The sequence below is a fragment of the Thalia democratica genome, chromosome 4 (assembly GCF_965202585.1).
Source record: "Thalia democratica chromosome 4, ktThaDemo2.hap1.1, whole genome shotgun sequence".
NCBI classification, from domain to species: Eukaryota; Metazoa; Chordata; class Thaliacea; order Salpida; family Salpidae; genus Thalia; species Thalia democratica.
Genome location: NC_139168.1, coordinates 63,524,092 through 63,543,789, shown reverse-complemented (window position 1 = coordinate 63,543,789; position 19,698 = coordinate 63,524,092). Strand labels below are relative to the sequence as shown.

General features: G+C 25.5%; 2 protein-coding genes across 3 annotated transcripts in view; both read left to right on the top strand.

Moving 5' to 3' along the window:
- The window catches only part of LOC145835304 (uncharacterized), a 171,681-nt gene that overhangs the window by 27,449 nt on the left and 124,534 nt on the right, over window positions 1-19,698 (top strand). The gene's annotated exons all lie outside the window — the stretch shown is intronic.
- LOC145834866 (uncharacterized) lies at window positions 1,507-12,029 on the top strand. The gene is made up of 10 exons (XM_082942385.1): window positions 1,507-1,521; window positions 2,260-2,312; window positions 3,665-3,812; window positions 4,434-4,534; window positions 4,777-5,282; window positions 5,502-5,651; window positions 6,513-6,646; window positions 10,649-10,792; window positions 11,302-11,462; window positions 11,909-12,029. The coding sequence occupies exons 1-10, from the start codon at window positions 1,507-1,509 to the stop codon at window positions 12,027-12,029; spliced, it is 1,533 nt and encodes a 510-aa protein (XP_082798511.1).

Here is a 19,698-nt window from a genome sequence, read left to right as displayed (position 1 = left end):
TTAATCATTTTTAAATATAAATTTTGTACGATCTTTCAAAAAAATATTTTTCATGTTTTAATCATGGGGTGTGCAAATTTAAGTTGCACTGTTCCTCATTTTAGTTAAATAAACTGCACTGATTTTGTTTTAAATGTTTGATTTAGTATACACTTTGTAAGTTCATAACTTTTTTCTGGCTCCTTTAGTTGTAATTTATCTAAACTTGATACAGTATAATTTATTTTCATTATAATACTTTTAGATTTGTTTTTTAATTTCAAAGTAAAAATTCTGAATTTTGAACACAGCAGTTTTTGGCTAAAAAATGCGTACCCAAGTTATTCGTACCTAAGTGGAAGGTTAATGTATTAGTTTATAACAAGCTATTTCTAACTGAGTTTAACAATATAACTTATTGTTGTACTTTTGTGTAAAATAAGTATGATTTTTAAGCTTCATACTTGATTATGTTAAATATCAATGCTTGATTTTGTTCAATTTTAGTAGTTAAAAAGCTCATAATTCTATTTTTTTAAATAATGAGCAAATTTATAATACAGTATTAGAATAATGTTTTTGTTTTAGGTTTCAGCATTAATAAAGATTTTTTTTAAATTTATATGTTTTACGTTTTAATTTTTTTTTTCAATAAAGCTCTATAAAATTTCAAAACAGCTGTTATGTTTATAAATATATATATATCAAACTACGAGAAAATTTAAATTGCACCAATAAGTTAGTTAGTTAAATGATTTTCAAAAATAGTCAAGCACTAATTTAATTTAATTATTTGCGATTAGTCATGAATGTCATAAGTGATTTTGTATAATAAAAATTGAATTATTATTTATTGAACGACAAAAGATACGCTTAAAAAGTTTGGTCCAAGGACTTGGTGTACAAAAAACTTTTACAGTTTAAAGAATCTGGATAGAATGAAAAGTATAAAAACGCTTTGATTTATGTAAAGTTTTTAGCATATTTTACGCAATTTAGCTTTAAAATTTTTATTTGCCTTAAAAACTCGCAGTTCTTTTTATTGTTGAATATATTTTTGTGTTTTTTATAACCATATGTAATATAAAAACAATGTAAAAGCAAAATTAGCACTTAAATACGCTTATTAAATTTATTATATGACTGAGAGTATAAAATATAACACGTAAAGATGTTACATAACAAACTAATAACAACTTATGTAAACATTTTTTATCATTTTACTTTTTAAATTTAAGTTTTAATTAAGCCTCGGTTGCGGTCCTCTGCCCATTAAGGGTTAAATGCGGTCCACAAGAACGTAAATTTTTAAAGTTTAAACTAGGTATCAATAAAATAAATCAGAAACCCGAGTTTAATGTAAGTTAATCAAATCTTATTCAAGAATGATTTAACCCGTTTTAATACATGACTATTTAACCAAGGTTTAAATTGTTCGATAAATAATTCAATTTAGATTTAAATTTTTTTACATAATAATTTTGAAACATATAATGGTTAAATCTTTTCTAAAAGAACACTAATAATATGGAGAACAACTTAGTAAAATTAAAAATAAAAATGATAAAAAAGTGAAGCATAAAATAAAACATAAAATAAGTAAAGATATGATACAAAGTTGATATATTTACAACATTTAAATATCATGTTTAGTAAATAAATAATAATAGAATTGTTTAAGTTGAAAAATCGAGAAGACCGGACACGTTTTAAAATTTACAAGTTGCTTAGAAATTAAACATACTGCTAAAAAAATACTGTAAATCAAAACATTACATTTTGTCCACTTATGACTTAATTTTATTATCAATGTTTTTATTAACATTTTTAACTGTATTCTAAAAATTTTAACTAAAACTTGAAAAAAATTAAATGATAGTATAGGAATTGATTAAAGATTATATTTTAAAATTTATATTTTATTTACAAACTTCAAAACACTTTAAATTTTATTATGTCATCAACAAGAATCTCAATCATAAATTACTGACGATATAGTTGATTTAATGTATTTTTTACTTAATTTTTCACTTAAATTTCACCAATGAGAAACACTCAATTGAAAGCTTGTCCTAATTGTATATAATCACAAATTTTCAATTAGGTAGCTCATTTCCGAGTTTATGGTGAAAAAAAAACAACCGAAAAGAAAATATTTTATCTATTGACAAACATTCTGATCGTGATTTATTAACTTCTACTTTAACAGCTGACACCATCCAAGAGTCAGTCGGTTGCCAACAATAAAACAGAGAAAATCAATATGAATATTTAATAAAGTCAACACAAGTCTTTGCCTCAACATGCAAGAAAATTCACGTCTTCACACTTTTGTTTGTTTACCTTAATCAGTTGGAAAAAAGAAAAAAAAAAGCGTGTTTTAACTTTCAACACGCTTTTTTTGTTCGGTTTAATGGTTTTTTTTTTAGGCGAAAATTTACTTTAGAGTAAAGCTGGGTATAGAAAGTTTTGTGTTTTAGTACCGATATGATTTGATCGCATGAGCTCAGTTTCTTTTTACTAACAAATTGGTAAGGAATTACAAGAATTGAAAGTTGTTTTATCTGAAAATTAAAATATAATCAACTTAATCCTAGTTTTTTACGATAATTTTAAAACTTTTTAATTTTATGATTATTTTTTGTATACAGACTTATGCTTTACATACAAAATAAAGCTAAAAAAAAAACTTAGACTACAAAAAAATCAAAAGTATGCTACTAAAAATTATTAATAATATTTATAAAATTAAGCAAAACTAAACTGTGTTAGTTTTTAGCTATAATATTACTTATTTATACAAAGACTTTTGTTTTAAGAATAATTTTTTCAAATCAAAAGCTTGGTTTGTAAACAAAAATAAAAAAAATCAATAAGTAGAACCAAAATTTATCGTTACAGAGAATATGTTTTTTTAAATTTGTCTACTACTTTAATTAAACTACTAATATTTACAGCATATTTATTTTGGTGATTAGTTTTTTAAAAATTAATATTTTAAGTCGGTGAAGATTTAGAGCATTTTAGAATTAAGCTTGCTAAGAAAACATCATTTAAAGCGTATAGCTTAAAAAAAGGGATTTAAATAAGCCGCTACGTTACTTCTTTTAAAATCAATAGTTTAAACTATCAAGTATTTTGATGTGTTTACAAAATCACAAGTTGATCTGTCTTGCAATGTTTAGAAGCAAATATGTTAGTTAAAACTATTTGTTCAAAGCTATGAAGTGTTTATTTTTTTCATTTGAGGTAAATCAAGTACATTCTCAGTAAAGTAGTTATTTTTTATAGTTCTATTCAGTTTGAAAAAAAATTCAAAATTAAAATTTTGTTTCAAATATGTTATAGCGGATTGCATATAAAAACCTTAATTATTAAAGGTATAGTTTTTAAAATTATCTAGAGTAAAAACTGCTTATTACAGCTTAGAATACATTCTCTTAAATATGAAGTTATTTGATTATCATGTGCTGTTCATTTTAACAAACTTGTATGTAAAGTTTTGTGAATCTTGCTTAACAAACTGCAGGTAACTTTCTGTTTAGTTTTACTATCTGTTTTTAATAGTTTTTTTTGTTTTAAGAATATTTGGATATTTTAAGACAGTTTTGAAATCGTATTAAATATTTATACAAATTTCCCGCCAAGTAAAAAGATATATCGATTATTTTATTTTTTTTAACAGTTGTAAGAACTATTCAGAAACGGATACAGAAAAAGGATTTTATGTCAGTTGCTCTGGTTACAAAAGCACAAACTATTTTAAAGATGTTCCGTCAAATGTGACAATGTTCAGACTGAGACAAGAAAATATGAGAAATTTAACTGCTAATGTAAGTATTTTTTACTTGATCAAGTTTTATTTACTCTAAGAAGCTTATTTTTTAAAGATTTTCTGTTAGATCAAAAATTTGTTCGAATAAACTTTATCCCTAAACATAAATTAAAATCTCAATTTCAAAACGTTTTATATTTAATCAGAATTAGTTTATGCCCACAAATAGTATATGATTAAAGTTTCTTAAAAGTATAAAACTTGATGAAAAAATAAATAAAAAGTATAAGTTTAGTTTTGCCAAATATAATATTGAAAAGAAGTATGTGTACAAAATCGTAAAAATAATAGCTTTACCAAAATTTAAAAAATAATAAGTCAATACTTTTTACACTAGAAATAGGGTTATTTTGGCTATTCATATGTTGTTTATTTAAGGACAAAAAAGAAACTGCTCAAAATTTTTGGTCCTTGGACCAAGTGTTCGAAAAAACCTTTCGCTAATCGAGTCGAACACCACGGATACTTTTTAAGGTCTTGTCCAGGATATTTATTTTTACTTGTTAACTTGATTATCCTTAATAGAATGGAATGTTGTTTTTTACTTAAGTTTTACCAAAAAAAATAACTTTAAATAATTAGATATAAATTAAATATAACAGTAAAATAAAAATTACAGATGTTTAAAGATCTGCCAAATGTTCTTATTTTGAAACTAGAAGACAATCAAATAGTCAGCATAAATGAAAGTGCATTTAAAAATCTTGGCTTGTTAAAAAAGTTGGTTAGAAGGCTTGAATTTAAAAACAGTGAAAAATAGATATAAAATTTGAAAAATAATGATTTAAAATTCATTTAAAATAACTAGCTGAATCTTATTTATGTTCTCTGGGTTAGTATTTTTTCTAAATCTAAGTTTTAATAAACTTAATTTTAAAACATACATTATTTGATCTTTTATCAATACCAACTAAATTTTAGTTGTTTAAAATTTTATCCAAGTCTACAAATTTATTATTTAGGTTGTACCTCACCGACAACTTAATCGAACATTTTCCTTGGAGCTGCCTCGAAGACCTCCCCAATCTCACCCACCTCAGCCTCAATAACAACCGCCTCCTGACGTTGCCCGGCAACGACGACGTCGTCATGACGCGGCTGAGTCATCTCACCGATCTCGGGCTGCACCCAAACGACAACCTTCGTTGTGATTGTGACGTCATTGCGTTTGCCCGTTACCTAGCAACGAGCGACGAGGAGTTCGTCGCCAGGTGGACGAAACTGGGGTGCAAGAGCAAAAGCGAGAATCTCCACCCCGAATTCCCGTCTCTCAACCACTCAGACGTGTACGAGAACGGTGTTTGCTACCGCCCCCGAGTGTACGTCATATTCAAGAGGGGGGAGAGCTTGGAGGGGTGGGGGATCGTGAATCAGACCCTGGTTGCCAACAGCAGCGTGACCTTCAACTGCCTGGTTGACAGGATGCCCCGGATGGCCGATACCACTTATCTGAAAATATCCGTGATCGGTTGGTTTTGAAAAATCTTTAAAGTTATAATTAGTTGTTTAAAAGTAATAATTGCATAAAAAGTTAGTTTTAAATTTGATTTTAATTATCAAAAAAAAAGTTGTTATTTTTCACCATGATGCTTTATAATCTTCACAATACAATTTTATTAAAACAATTTTTTCACTGTTTTCAATTTTTTTAAACTTAGCCGACCCCTGAAATAGTAAATTCAAAAAGGTGTTTCGTTCTCGATTGGAGTCACTGAAAACTACACGATTTCAAAATCTACTGTGACAGTTGAAGAAGAAAATTTGAAAAATGGAACAATATCTTGTTATGTTGAAGATTTTACAGGCACTTACTATGCTAGTATTCAATTGGTAAAACGTTAGTTACTAATTTTATACGTTTTAGTAATTAAATTGTTATAAACACTATAAGAACATCGCTGTGGTATAAATCTTTGTAGTCTGTTTTTGCAAGTTATGTTTAAACAAACTAAAAGTATTTAAAATATACAAAGTCTTTTTTTGCTTCTTAGACTTACGTATTTAAAACATTTTGTTTTATGAGATTTATATATTTTTAATTATTTTGCAGAGGCCTAAACACAAAATAAAGAGCTAGTTAACTATGATTCAATTGTTAATAAAAGTTTTGTATAACAAGATACATTAGCATTTCTTTAGCATTAAAATCAAAGCGGGTAAATTTTAACGTTAATCAAGTAATTAGTAAAGCAGTTTTATGCAAAAACCTTATGGCTTGGAGGTTTTCAATAAGTATGTATATGCTGCATTGAGCTAAGATTGTAATCAATATTTACTAAATTCCTATTTTAATAAAATTGTAGTTTTAAAGTTTTTAATGAATCATTCAATAAAATTTTTATTAATTTTTATTTTCTATTTATGTGCAATTTCAATTTGTTGATTTTATAAACGATTTATATTCATATTTATAACATTTCAGCTGTCAAACTGTCAAAGAAATGTAAAAATTAGTTTTAAATTCTAAAGCTAAAAAGCTTTTGTTGTTTATTGTCTTCAAACTTATTAATTATTCATTTTGTTTAAAAAACCAACGATGATTTATTCTACTTGCTTTGAAGCATTTCAATTTAATGTGATATGAATTAATTCTTTAATGCACAGAAAGTATAGATTAATAAACCAAAGCCACTTATTATAAATAGTTAAGTGAATTTGGTTAGAAAAATTGACGCTTAATTTAATCTTTTTACAAAAGCAACGACTAACGCTGATATGAAAATAGTAAAGTCAACGAACGTCATCGAAGTTACAACGGAAAACACAACTTCATCCAATGCTGATTGCGTTGAAAGTTCAAAATCCATTGACGTCGATGTTCTTGCTAACATTGTGAGAGTTGATTAGCATGATTCGATTTAATTTTACATTACATAAGTCTTTTACTTTGTTTTGAAACTATTTATTTATACGATCAGTTATTTTCAAAGAAAATAAGTTTACATATTAGAATTTATAAGAAAATACTATTTAACTACAAAAAATTACTCTTTTAAAACGTTAAAACAATTTATTTCATATAATAAAACTAATTAAAATAACAAACTTTTTTGAATTAATCATGCCTTAAAGTTTAAATAATGTAGGTATTATTTTTTTGTATACTTCTATCTACTTAACAAATCGTTTTAATTTTGTACCAATGTAAAATTAAAACAAAAAAAGACTCAGACCTCAAAGAAGTTGCCTGAAAAGCATGATGATAGAAATAAAAAAGACAAGGGTGGCCATGCGGTAAAACCAAAGTACACAAATTTTTTCAACAAAGCTTGTGGGGCCGAGGACGATTTCAAAATGGCTCTTTATAAACAGAAAAACACAACTCATTTCTCGTAAGTTATTTGAAAAGAAAAGTAACGTTATGAGTATTAACATATGGTTTATTTTGTTCAAATAAAATAAAGTTTGCAAAAACTAAAGATGACGTTATGCTGAAAATTTAGTTTTAAAAATATTAAAAGATTTCTTATAAATTGAGACATAAGGCCACCAGTTGCTACTTTTATGGTTTTACAAAACTATATATTTATAAAAAACTAACATTGACCAAAAACATGTGCTTTATATAGACTTAAAAAGTCAGTTTTATTGGATCTTTTAAGTTGCTAATTGTTTGTTTGAGAAAACAAAAAAGTTTTTTTTTGAATAATTGTAAAAATATTTCGTTTTATAAATACTTATTATTTTTAAGTTTAAATAAGTTTTGAAAAGTTTAATGCTGCATTAATATTTCTCATAATTAAAAAAAAATTAGAATACACATCAGTTATATTAGCTTCGGAGAAAAATTAAATTATTTCAATTGAAATAATATTTGTAATCGCAATTAGTATAGAAATCTATATACAACTAAAAAACTTATAGTAGCTCTTTTTTATTTTTGGAGGATGTAACAATTAATTACTATATCTCTTACATTTTTACTATCTTCAAAAATAATTTTTAATTTTTATTTTGTTCAACTTCATTAGCTATCATTTAATTAAATTCATTTTAAACAGTTACAAGTTGGATAAATATTTAAAAGTTTCGATGCAACTTCATAATGAACACAATGCAGTAGACGTTGATTTTTTCAGATCAAAAGTTTTAAAGAGAGAGGTAAAATTATTAATTTTTTGTTTTCTTAAGTAACGAAAAATACTAAGCCAATTAAAAATATTTCTAAGACACATTAGTAAAAAAAAAAGGCGCTAGTTAAACTTTTATATGTTTTTTTCATACATAAGAGTAGAACCGCAACATTGAGCTTTAAAAGGTTCTTATTCTCAGATGGTTTATAACTACTTGAGTATTTTCTTGAAACCATACTATTAGACACCACCTTTATTAGTCATATTTTAACATAAGTCATAAAATTTCATCTTTCGTATTTTAATAACTATGTGCGACTTTTTTTGTTCACAATAGCTTTATAATACAAAAATAAGTTTTTATTAAAAAATAAGACTTTCTTGACCTTTCTTATAACGTTTAAAACATATATTAAGCAAGTTTTTTTGTATCTAAACTACATATTTGTCAAAATAGAAGCTACTTTGTTTCGAAAATAAAAACAATAAAGTACTAAAGCCGGGCGAAATAAACCTAACCTTTTGATGTTGTTTAATATACACTTGAATTAGTTACTATGGTAACTAACATTAGAAAAGAGAAAATCATTAAAAAATTTACGGAGCGTATAAATCATTCATAACTTTCATTCCTTTTACCGGTAATTTTTCTCCATAGTGTTTAATTTTTTATGTACATAACGTACGAATTTTAACCACTAGTTGAAGCAAACATCGATAAAAGTTTTTTACAACTAATTACAGGTCGAAAAAACTTTTCGTGCCATTTTTCACAAGATTTTTACTTGTATTTACAGATTTTGAAAAGTAAATTATGTATATAAAGATGGATGTACTCTAAAACAGTGCTTCTGAAATGGGGTTCCGCGGAACCCTAGGGTTCCGCGACGCCTCTCAGGGGTTCCGCCAAGCCTTTAGAAGTTTTAAAAATTTCTTAAAAAAAAAACATTTTAGGTAAAATTAAAGTTAGGGGTTCCGCGGAAAAGTTGAACTTTGGAAAAGGGTTCCGCCACTAAAAAAAGGTTCAGAAGCACTGCTCTAAAATATTCGTTTAAGTGTAACTTTTAAATAGGGTAAATATAACAAATGCTACAACTCACTTAAATATTACGTCTACTTAAGGATTTTATTAGAACTTTTTCTATGGCAGTTTAGTATAGTTTGTAACTTTATTTTTATTGACTAATTAAAGCTAAACGCACCAGATTTTTGAATTTACAACTAATAGTTAATAAAAAATGCAAAATATATATTTAAGTTTACATAAACTGTTATTAGATAAACTATCATCCAAATTTAGCTTAGATTTTTAAATTCGATAACTAAATAAAAAACCATTGTTGTACTGTAACTAAGTACAACACATTTTCTATACTTGATTTATCATTTCTTTGATCTTTTTAGCAAATTAAACATCTGCTCGGTCCAATTTTTTTCCAAGCAATCAGTTCAAGCAGTTTACTATTTTCCAAACCAAAACAAATCCCATCAAAGAGATTGAAAAGTGAATTCAAACTAGAAACAAATGTCTGCAGCAAAGTTAACTCGGGGTAAAAATCAATCGATGTTTTTTGCGTTTTAATTTTCAACTAGCAACTTAAATTCTCTAGACGTTTTAGAAACAAAACTGCTGACGCTTGAATATTGGAAACGCTATTCAAAAAAAAACTATTATCGTTAAGTTGACGAAATTTAAGGCATGAATAACCACTAAGTGCAACACTAAAAGCGTTTTAGACAAGTAAAACACTGGAAATAAATATTTGTCGCTGAACAAACTTTTAACCTCGGCAATTGTTTGAAAGTTTTGTTTTTTAAAATTATTCTAGGGTTTAGTTTTAGTTAGTGGAATTTATATATTTATTTATATATATATAATTTAATTTATATAATTTATATGTTTTTTTTTTCGTTTAGTTTATATGTATAGTGTACTGTAAATATTCACAAAATTTCTAAATTACTATTGTTAGTTACATATATTGAGAAGTAATGTAGTAATTTAACTTAAAAACAATATTTTAAAAACGTTACCAGATTAAAAAAAAAGCTTCAAAACTATTTGTACTTTTCAAAAAAAAAATTTATAATATTTTTTTTAATTACTTCTTTTTAATTTTATGTACATACTTATGTATTAAAAATTGATATTAAAAAAAACTAAATCCAAGGAACTAAAAGAATTTTTATAAAAAGTAAAACTTTTAGTCAATTTTTTTTTCTTTCCAATACCTTAAAAACGTTTTACTAATAAATTTTTACGTCAATTGCATTTAACATTAAAAATTTATAATTAGCTGGGAAAGATATTTACTGATCAATATAAATATTTCAGTGCCTAGAGACTTACATAGGTTTTGTCTAGCCTGAATAGAAAATACTTTTACTTAACTAAATATTGATGTTTTTTAATCATTAAAATGCATGTTGAAAGCTAAAAACCTCAAAATATTTTTTAAAACAAAGCTAAACTAAAAAGATATGTAACTTAAATATTTAATAATAACGGATTATGTTTAAACATTTAGTTAACTTAATTATATAAACATAACGGATAATGTTTGTTTTCACAATGAAAGTGACTCGAAGAAAAACTTCTACCCAAATAACTTTTCTGAACTATATTAATAATTAACAAGCATTAAAAAACACACTATCTATTAAAATAGTTTTTATCAAGCCAAACCTTTTTTAATATAATTTTATACCTTGTTTAAACATTAAAAGTAGGTATGGTGTCATAATGTACGTAATGTTACAGATGACAGTTTGCCACACATTCGGATCTAAGATGATGAGAGTGAACCTGAAAAAGAGGAAGAAAAGACAAATTTATTCAATAATGATCAATTCTCACTCATCTTCGTTCATTTGTTGCGTCTTATTACCTGAAAAGAAAAGAGGGGTATTTTTTGTTAAATTTTATGCCAATCGTTATTATGTATTCTAGCAATTATTAAAGACCCAGTGTAAGGCTTTAATATCTGTCCATGATTTCGAATCATGTTGTTAAGTATAAAAATATTTTTATGTGAAAAACCTATAGTGAAATTTTGTACATCTTAAGTTAGTGAAGACTAGCATTCTAAATTTTACAGTTATAGAACTTTATTGTTCATTGCTGTTTATTAAAATACATAAATTAAACATTTAAGTTTATTTCATTCTTTTTTGTTTTTAAAGGTTTTAAAGAATGAACTTCTTGTTGAATAAACCCTTAAAATCTAAAAAAGCAGTCAAGAATCACGATTAAATGTTTTTAACATAACAATGCTTTTTTTTTTTAAGTTGTTTAGACCTATTTATGTAACAAACTAGCACTAATGAGTAGAAAAAAATAGTTCATTTCTTCAAATCTTGCCGTGATGAATAAGATATACATTTATTCGATCAAAACCGAATTTTTACTTAAAGGTTTGCGGCCAGTTCAAAGTGCAAAAGACTTCGACCCACGACAGCGTCTTCGTCATGTTCGTAGTAGGGGGTTTTTTGTTGGGTCTCGGGGTTGTGCCGCTGGCCGTCGCAACTTCCTACCACGTGTGGGACAAGAGGCAGCAAAGAGCCAAGACTGCAAGGTTGTTGTAAATAATTAAAAAAATAATTATTGAAGAATTCATATAAGGTTGCTGAACTTCACCGCGAACGGGTTTAAAATTGTGACTTTTGTTCAAAAATAATGTAGATTCTTGATATAAAAAGTAAGAATTTTATAACTGATGGAAAATTTAAACTAGTGGCAAATGCTGTGTTTCAAATTTTGCTAATGACGTTCATATTTTCTAGCTAACACTTGAGCATCATCTTACATAAATTTACTTGCAATGTGACAAACAATCATACTCGAACATAGCGAGTATTAAAACAAAAGTATTAAAAAAGATAGCTTATAACTTTGTTATTTATATAAATAACTTACGAATAAGTTATACAGTATAATTGTAATAATAAAAAATTAAGAATAAAGTTATTTTTAAATTGCTAGTTCTCAAGTCCGCTTAAAAACTAAATCGTAACTCTGCAGAGCCTACGAAAGAAAGAAAACTGAACTGAAGAAGACTCAAAGTCTAGGAACGAGATCCAACCTGCAAATATCTTCATGCAGCTCCAATGAAGAATTGGAAAAACTACATCAGTCTTTTTGAGTGTTTTAAGCAATCACAAAAATTTCAAAACACTGCCCATATCAGCTTTTTTAGTATAAATTTTCGCTCTTTCTTCCATTTCAGATCAAAAAACCTTCTAGTTTTGTTACAATTTTCTTATTTTTTCAAAATTTTGTTAATATTTTGTGAAATTTGTTAGTTTAAATTAATTACTAAAATAAATATATTTAATGCTAACTTTTAATTTTTACTTTTTTTTTTCTTTAATGTTGCTTTAGTGTTGTTTTTTAAAATTATATACATTACATAGGATTAAAATGTTGTTCTTATAGAATAACATTAAAATTAGGAAGTTGCACAAATGTTTTATCGTCAAGTTACTTTAAGTCAGTTTTGATGATTTTTTATTTGAAATAGAAAAGATTCAACAATATTATTTTATTTTGTTATAACTACTTTTACTTCTACTTTGCCTTTATTAACTTTTACTAATGACTTGTGGACCACAAGTTGTGGTGCTCCTACAGACGATTATTTATATGCAGAAAAAATTTACGTTTCATATACACTTTAATTAAAATACATTCGAATTCGGTGTTTAGTTAATTTATTATTAAAAGTAATACTTTATACAAATGCCAAACGAAGAAATGCAAATATTAAAATAAAGAAAAACTAAACGATCAGGTTTCAAATTCTGTTTTAATGTCTACTATATAAAATTAGAAGGTTATTTAAATTTTTTGTAGACTAAACTTTAAAACTTTTTCTTAATACTAAACTTATTATTATGTACAAACTTCGTTTTAACAATGATTAAAGTAATAATTTATAATTCTCTTTAAAATTCCTCGCTAAAGTAGCTTTATATCAAAGCTCTTAAAAAAACTTAAAATAACTAAAGGTATTTTAACAAAATGATTAATATCTTATCTGATTAAACAAAAAAATATTAAAGTATTAAAGTGACAGTAGTAAATCATTTAGACTTTTTGATTACTGTGTAGCTTTTAAAGTATAACTTAAAAAAATTGTACAAGTTTCTTATTAAAGGTTGTATTTTGCCTTCATAATCTTTTAACTAATCTAAAAAAAATAGTTAACGTCTCTTATTTTATAAAAATGCTAACTATTTTTTGAGATATGTCTTTAACTTTCAAAAGTTACTAAAATGAAGTTTTTTTTTAGTAGATATTAATTTCTATTTTTTATCCTTTTTTCGCTTTCATAATCTTATTATTTAAATTTAAAGGAGTGTATTATTTTTCCAATATATAATTTTCCGAATTGTGCCCTTTAAACGTTGTTTAATGATTTGAATTGTTTAAATTTTACATTTCATGTAACTGCGTTTATCACATACTCAGTTAACAATATATATTCTACTATATTCATACCTATCTCTATTTACACTAACGTTTTTACTTTATAAATACTAATGTTTTGAAATGTTTACTGTTCGTAAGCTTACCTAATACTACACTGACATGAAGTTTTAAAAAGTTGAAGACTAAGTAAGATCTACAGCTTTTTTTATTAATATAACACGCTTTGATAAAATGTTTATTTAACTCATTGTAAGGTTTGATATTAAAATGCTATCAAACCAAATTGTAATAAAATATCAAAATAAGATTAAGCATTTCAATAAACTTTTCTTTACTGAACTTGTTTCTAGTTGCAAAACAGTTTAGCTTGATTTCAAAACTCTTTATTTAGATGTTGTCATAGATTAACTGCTAAATCAAATATTAATTTGTATTAGATTTTTCTAATTGCCGATTCAAAAAAAAAAGAAACAAATACCAGTTGTATCAATTTTATTAAGAAATTCATTATTACAAATGCATGAAAAACAAAGGTACTGGACATAAAACCATCAAATTTAATCGTCTTCTGCTTTTATAAGCTTTCCTTGCATTGTTGAATGAACTTCTCAGTCCTTTAGCAAAGCTCGAAGCTAGCCTCTTCGCCTTTGACTTTGTTTTTACTTCTTGTTGCAGCTGGTCGGGAGAAACTCGATTTGATCTAAACCATCTGAACTTTTTATTTTTTGATTTCATCTGTCGTTCATAGATAACTTCAAAAGTCTTCTTCGATGTTTTGCTGTTGGACGATTTTACTGAGCTGCAACTTTTAATTTCTGATTGAAAGTAACTTTCAATGCAAGGACTTTAGTGAGAAAAAACTCACTACCATCAGACAAGATTTCGTAATCTGGCGTCAGTTCTCTTTCGAGTGAGCTGAAACTAAACACTTCTTCAATATCTTTGTCTTTTTCAGATAATTTATTATCAATTAACATTTCTCTTTCAAGTTTCATTACCTCATTGTTTTTCTTTACAGAAACTTGTGCATCGTTATCTCCCATGTCAAAGTTTCTTTGATTTCCCAGCTCCGTAGAGACTTTAATGCTTGATTTTGTTTTCAACAACATTAGACAGCCTTTTGCTGCATCAATAGAAACAATGTCATATTGTTGCTCGTTTTCAGGAATGATGCTTTCCATTTCATTGTTCTCATTGGAGTCAATCACCATATTGAAAGAAGCGTCATCATCTTTAACTTCATAAAAGTTCTCCGTTATAAGGCTGTCTTTCCTTTCGTTTTGTACCAACGAAGGAACATCTAAGAACTCAAACTCATTTTTCAAATTAGAGTCAGTTTTGTTTCCACTACAAAGCTCAGAAGTTTGAGTTGGTACATCATTATTATACACAACAATCTCATTCGCTTTTTCAAAGCTAGTTTGCTCCTGAATAGCATTGAAACTATTAGTTGACAAGTTTTCTTCTACTGCAGTCAGCATTGCATTCATAAGATCATTTATAATAAATGCGTTTTCCATTGCGTTTTCTAAAACGTGTTGTTTTGAAAAAAGATAGTTTGAAATTAATTAAAATTTATACATCGATATTTTATTGACGTAATAATTGGTTTAGAATTTTATTCTTTTTTTCCTCACAAAAATCATTAAATAATTTTTTAAGATTAAGGACATATACTTTGCATTTATTATTGAAGTAAAAAATTTGAAACACCCTTTTTTACAATCTTTGTGTACAATTAAAGCTAAAATAAAGAATTTATTTTTAATGTTTATGAAAGCTTGATAATAGATATTTCATAACTAGTTTAAATAAAAAATGTGAAATAAATACTGTTTAGTTAAGAAATCGGTAAAATTAAACAAACTATACTTTTTTAAGCATAAGCAAGTAAATAGAAACTTAAGATGGTAAAAGGATATTACAATAACATATATACATACATGTTTAAAAATTATATAAACTAAAATTAAAAAATCTGCTATGAAAACGTTTGAAGTAATATATTACTATCAGAATTTAGTTGATGTACACATAGAAAGGAATAAACTATATTATAAAAAACTTAAAGTTTCTGATCATCTACAATAAAATATGCTTACGCAATTAAAAAAAAAGTTTTTAAACTAAACCAAGTAAAAAGTTTAAATAATATTAAAATTTAAAAAAACGATATATATTACAATTTATGCAAATCAGTGGTGTAAAGTTAAACAAAATTTTGTTTTCACAACTTTGTCTTAAATGTTTTTATAAAAAGGGATTCTTATAACTGAAGTGAAATATAATACTTACTTTAGTAAAAGTTTTAAATATATTATCATTATAATACTTGTAGCATTCCGTATACTTAAGTAAATGACCTCCAATTGCCGAAGGACTTTTTATAGGCTTAATAGCAGAAGTAGCACAAAAAAATAATAAAAATATTACATAAGTTTTTATATTGTTATTATTATTGTAAGTTTATTGTCCATATGATGGATCTATGCATCAAAATCTAGAACCTTTAAACAGAAAAAAGACACATAACGAAATAATTAAAAAAATAAACCATAAAAACAACACAAAAAGTTCATTGTGTTTAAAACAAAGAAAAAAACATGTTTTATTATGATATATACAAAATTTATACATTAACATATAAAGCAAAGTTTTAAACAACAAACTTATAGTTATTTATTACTACTTATTGATGTAGAACGATACACATTAAATATTTAAATGCGTTGACTAACAACAACAACAACAACAACAACAACAACAACAACAACAACAACAACAACAACAACAACAACAACAACAAAAACCTAAAGACCCAAGCACTTTAACAATAGACTGGCCAGATAAATAATCATTAAACTCTTTAAAAAGTACTCATGATTTATAGAGGAAAGGTACTGCTTTGAAAATTGAAATATGGACGAAGCTAAATCTCAAAATTAAACCAACGGTTGATTAAATTACTTTTTAGTTTTACCAACAAACGTTTACCGAAGTTTCTTACAAATTTCTACTCACCTATGAAAAAAAGAATTGTGTCAAACCTCATTATTGAAATAGTATGATTTATAAAAAAATATAGTTAGTAAATCTTCATCGAATACAGTAAAAATGTTTTGTGACGTTTTTTTAACTGTCATCAGATAAATAAAGAATCAAGGATTGTTATTAAAAATATCTAAAGATTTTTTTATAAATAGAAGTTTGTAGTACTTTCGAAAATTTTCTCCAAATTAATTGAGGATTAGAGTAATTCAGTAACCTGAAACTTAGGTACGCATTTTGAATATAGCGCAAAAGTGCGTACCCAACCGGCAATGCTTACCCAATAAATTTTAGTCTTTTATTAACTTTACTTAACCTAACACAAAAATGTTAAAAGCCACTAAAGTTTACAGTTGACTATTACTCCAAAATCCCCCAAAACAAATACTTTCAGCATAATTTAAAGATTTAGAAGATTTGTTTAAAGATTTAGCAGTTTTCAGACTTTATGTATGTAATTTTATGTGTATATTTGTTTTTTAATCACAACATTTTTTAGTGTATCTATTATTTTCTTGTACCTTTAACAATTGCATAGTATAGTTAGTTATAATTCTTTAATAAATAGAGATTTCTGAAAATATTTATTATGTTTTTGTTAACTTGTGTTCACTCAAAAAAGCTTGTTTGAGGTTTTAGAGCTTTACTCCTACCTACTTATCATTATCATTTTTTTTGCGTTTAAACTATTTGTCTTGGTAGTCTACACAATAGTAAAGGATAAAATGGTGGTTGCTCTAAAGAAGAAAAGGTGATTATTGTAGATTGTGATTCCCATAGCGAGCAACAAAAAAATTCTGCTAAACCAAACGACAAGCTAAACTAATAGACATGTTTTAAAAGCACTTAGTTTTAAACAAGTTTTAGTTGCTATGTTCTTTATTTTCATAAACATCGTTTTTCATATGCTTTTTACATTTATTTTTCAATCATTGGGTATTTGAAAGTTAATTAATTATTTTTAAATCTAAGTTTTGTACGATCTTTCAAAAAAATATTTTTCATGTTTTAATCATGGGGTGTGCAAATTTAAGTTGCACTGTTCCTCATTTTAGTTAAATAAACTGCACTGATTATGTTTTAAATGTTTGATTTAGTATACACTTTGTAAGTTCATAACTTTTTTCTCGCTCCTTTAGTTATATCTTATCTAAACTTAATACAGTATAATTGATTTTTTATACTTTTAGATTTGTTTTTTAATTTCAAAGTAAAAATATTGCATTTTGAACTCAGCAGTTTTGGGCTAAAAAGTGCTTATCCAAGTTATTCGTACCTAAGTATTAGTTCAAAACAAGCTATTTTTAAGTGAGTTTAACAATATAATTTATTGTTGTACTTTTGTGTAAAATAAATATGATTATTAAGCTTCATACTTGATTATCTTAAATATCAATGCTTGATTTCGTTCAAATTTAGTAATTAAAAAGCTCTTATAAAATGTTTTTTTTAAATAATATGCAAATTTATAATACAGTTTTAGAAGAATGTTTTTGTTTTCGATTTCAGCAATAACAAAGATTTTAAAAATTTATATGTTTTAAATTTTTAAATTTTTTTAAATAAAGCTCTATAAAATTTTAAAACAGCTGTTATGTTTATAAAAATAAGTATATAAAATTACGAGAAAACTAATATTGCACCAATCAATAAATTAGTTTAATGATTTTCAAAAATAGTCAAGCACTAACTTAGATTAATTATTTGCAATTAGTCATGAATGTCATAAATTTTGTATAATAAAAATTGAATTATTATTTATTGAACGACAAAAGATACGCTTAAAAAGTTTGGTCCAAGGACTTGGTGTACAAAAAACTTTTGCAATTTAAAGAATCTGGATAGAATGAAAATTATAAAAACACTTAGACTTATCTAAAGTTTTTAGCATATTGTTCGCAATATAGCTTTAAAATTTTTATTTGTCTTAAAAATTCGCAGTTCTTTATATAGTTTAATATAGTTTTGTGTTTTTTATAACCGTATGTAATATAAGAACAATGTTAAAGCAAAATTAGCATTTAAACACGCTTATTAAATTAATTATATGACTGAGAGTATAAAATATAATACGTAAAGATGATAAATAACAAACTAATAAAAACTATGTAAACATTTTTTATCATTTTACTTTTTCAATTTAAGTTCTAATTAAGACTCGGTTGCGGTCCTCTGCCCATTTAGGGTTAAATGCGGTCCACATGAACGTAAATTTTTTAAGTTTAAACTAGGTATCAATAAAGTAAATCAGAAACCCGAGTTTAGGGTAAGTTAATCAAATCTTATTCAAGAATGATGTAACCCGTTTTAATACATGACTATTTAACCAAGGTTTAAGTTGTTCGATAAATTATTCAATTGAGATTTAAATTTTTGTACTTAATAATTTTGAAACATATAATCCTTAAATCTTTTTTAATAAAACACTAATAATATGGAGAAAAACTAACTAAAATTAATGTTGAAAATAAAAATGATATAAAGGTGAAGCATAAAATAAAACATAAAAAACATAATATGATACAAAAGTTATATTTTTACAACATTTAAATATCATTTTTAGTAAATAAGTAGTAATAATAAATTTTTTTGTGTTAAAAAAACAAAAAGACCGGACACGTTTTAAAATTCACAAGTTGCTTAAAAATTAAATATACTGCTAAAAAAAATACAGTAAACCAAAACATTATATTTTGTCTACTTATGACTTAATTTTATTATCAAAATTTATATTTATCCAAATGTTTTTATTAAAATTTTTAACTCTATTCTAAAAAAATGTTAACTAAAACTTTTAAAAAATTAAACGATTGTATAAGAATTGATTAAAGTTTTTTATTTTAAAATTTACTCTTTATTTAAAAATTCAAAACACTTAATATTTTATTATGTCATCAACAAGAATCTCAATCATAAATTACTGACAAAGATAAAGTTGATTTAATGTATTTTTTACTTAATACTTCATTTAAATTTCACCAATGAAAAACACTCATTTGAAAAATTTTCCTAATCGTATATAATCACAAATTGTCAATTAGGTAGCTCATTTCCGAGTTCACGCTGAAAAAAAAAAACAACCGAAAAAAAATATTTTATCTATTGACAAACATTCTGACCGTGATTTATTAACTTCTACTTTAACAATTGACACCATCCAAGAGTCAGTCAGTTGCCAACAATAAAACAAGGAAAATCAATATGAATATTTAATAAAGTCAACACAAGTCTTAACGCGAACATGTAAGCAACTTCACATCTCCATAATTTTGTTTGTTTGCCTTAATCAGTTGGAAGAAAGAAAAAAAAAGCGTGTTTTAACTTTCAACACG

What these genes read in the sequence shown, in the direction of transcription:
- LOC145834866 (XM_082942385.1), top strand. An exon ending in ATTCACGTCTTCACACTTTT is followed by an intron (nt 2,313 to 3,664) that starts GTTTGTTTACCT and finishes TTTTTTTAACAG; the next exon opens with TTGTAAGAACTATTCAGAAA. An exon ending in TCTGAAAATATCCGTGATCG is followed by an intron (nt 5,283 to 5,501) that starts GTTGGTTTTGAA and finishes AAATTCAAAAAG; the next exon opens with GTGTTTCGTTCTCGATTGGA.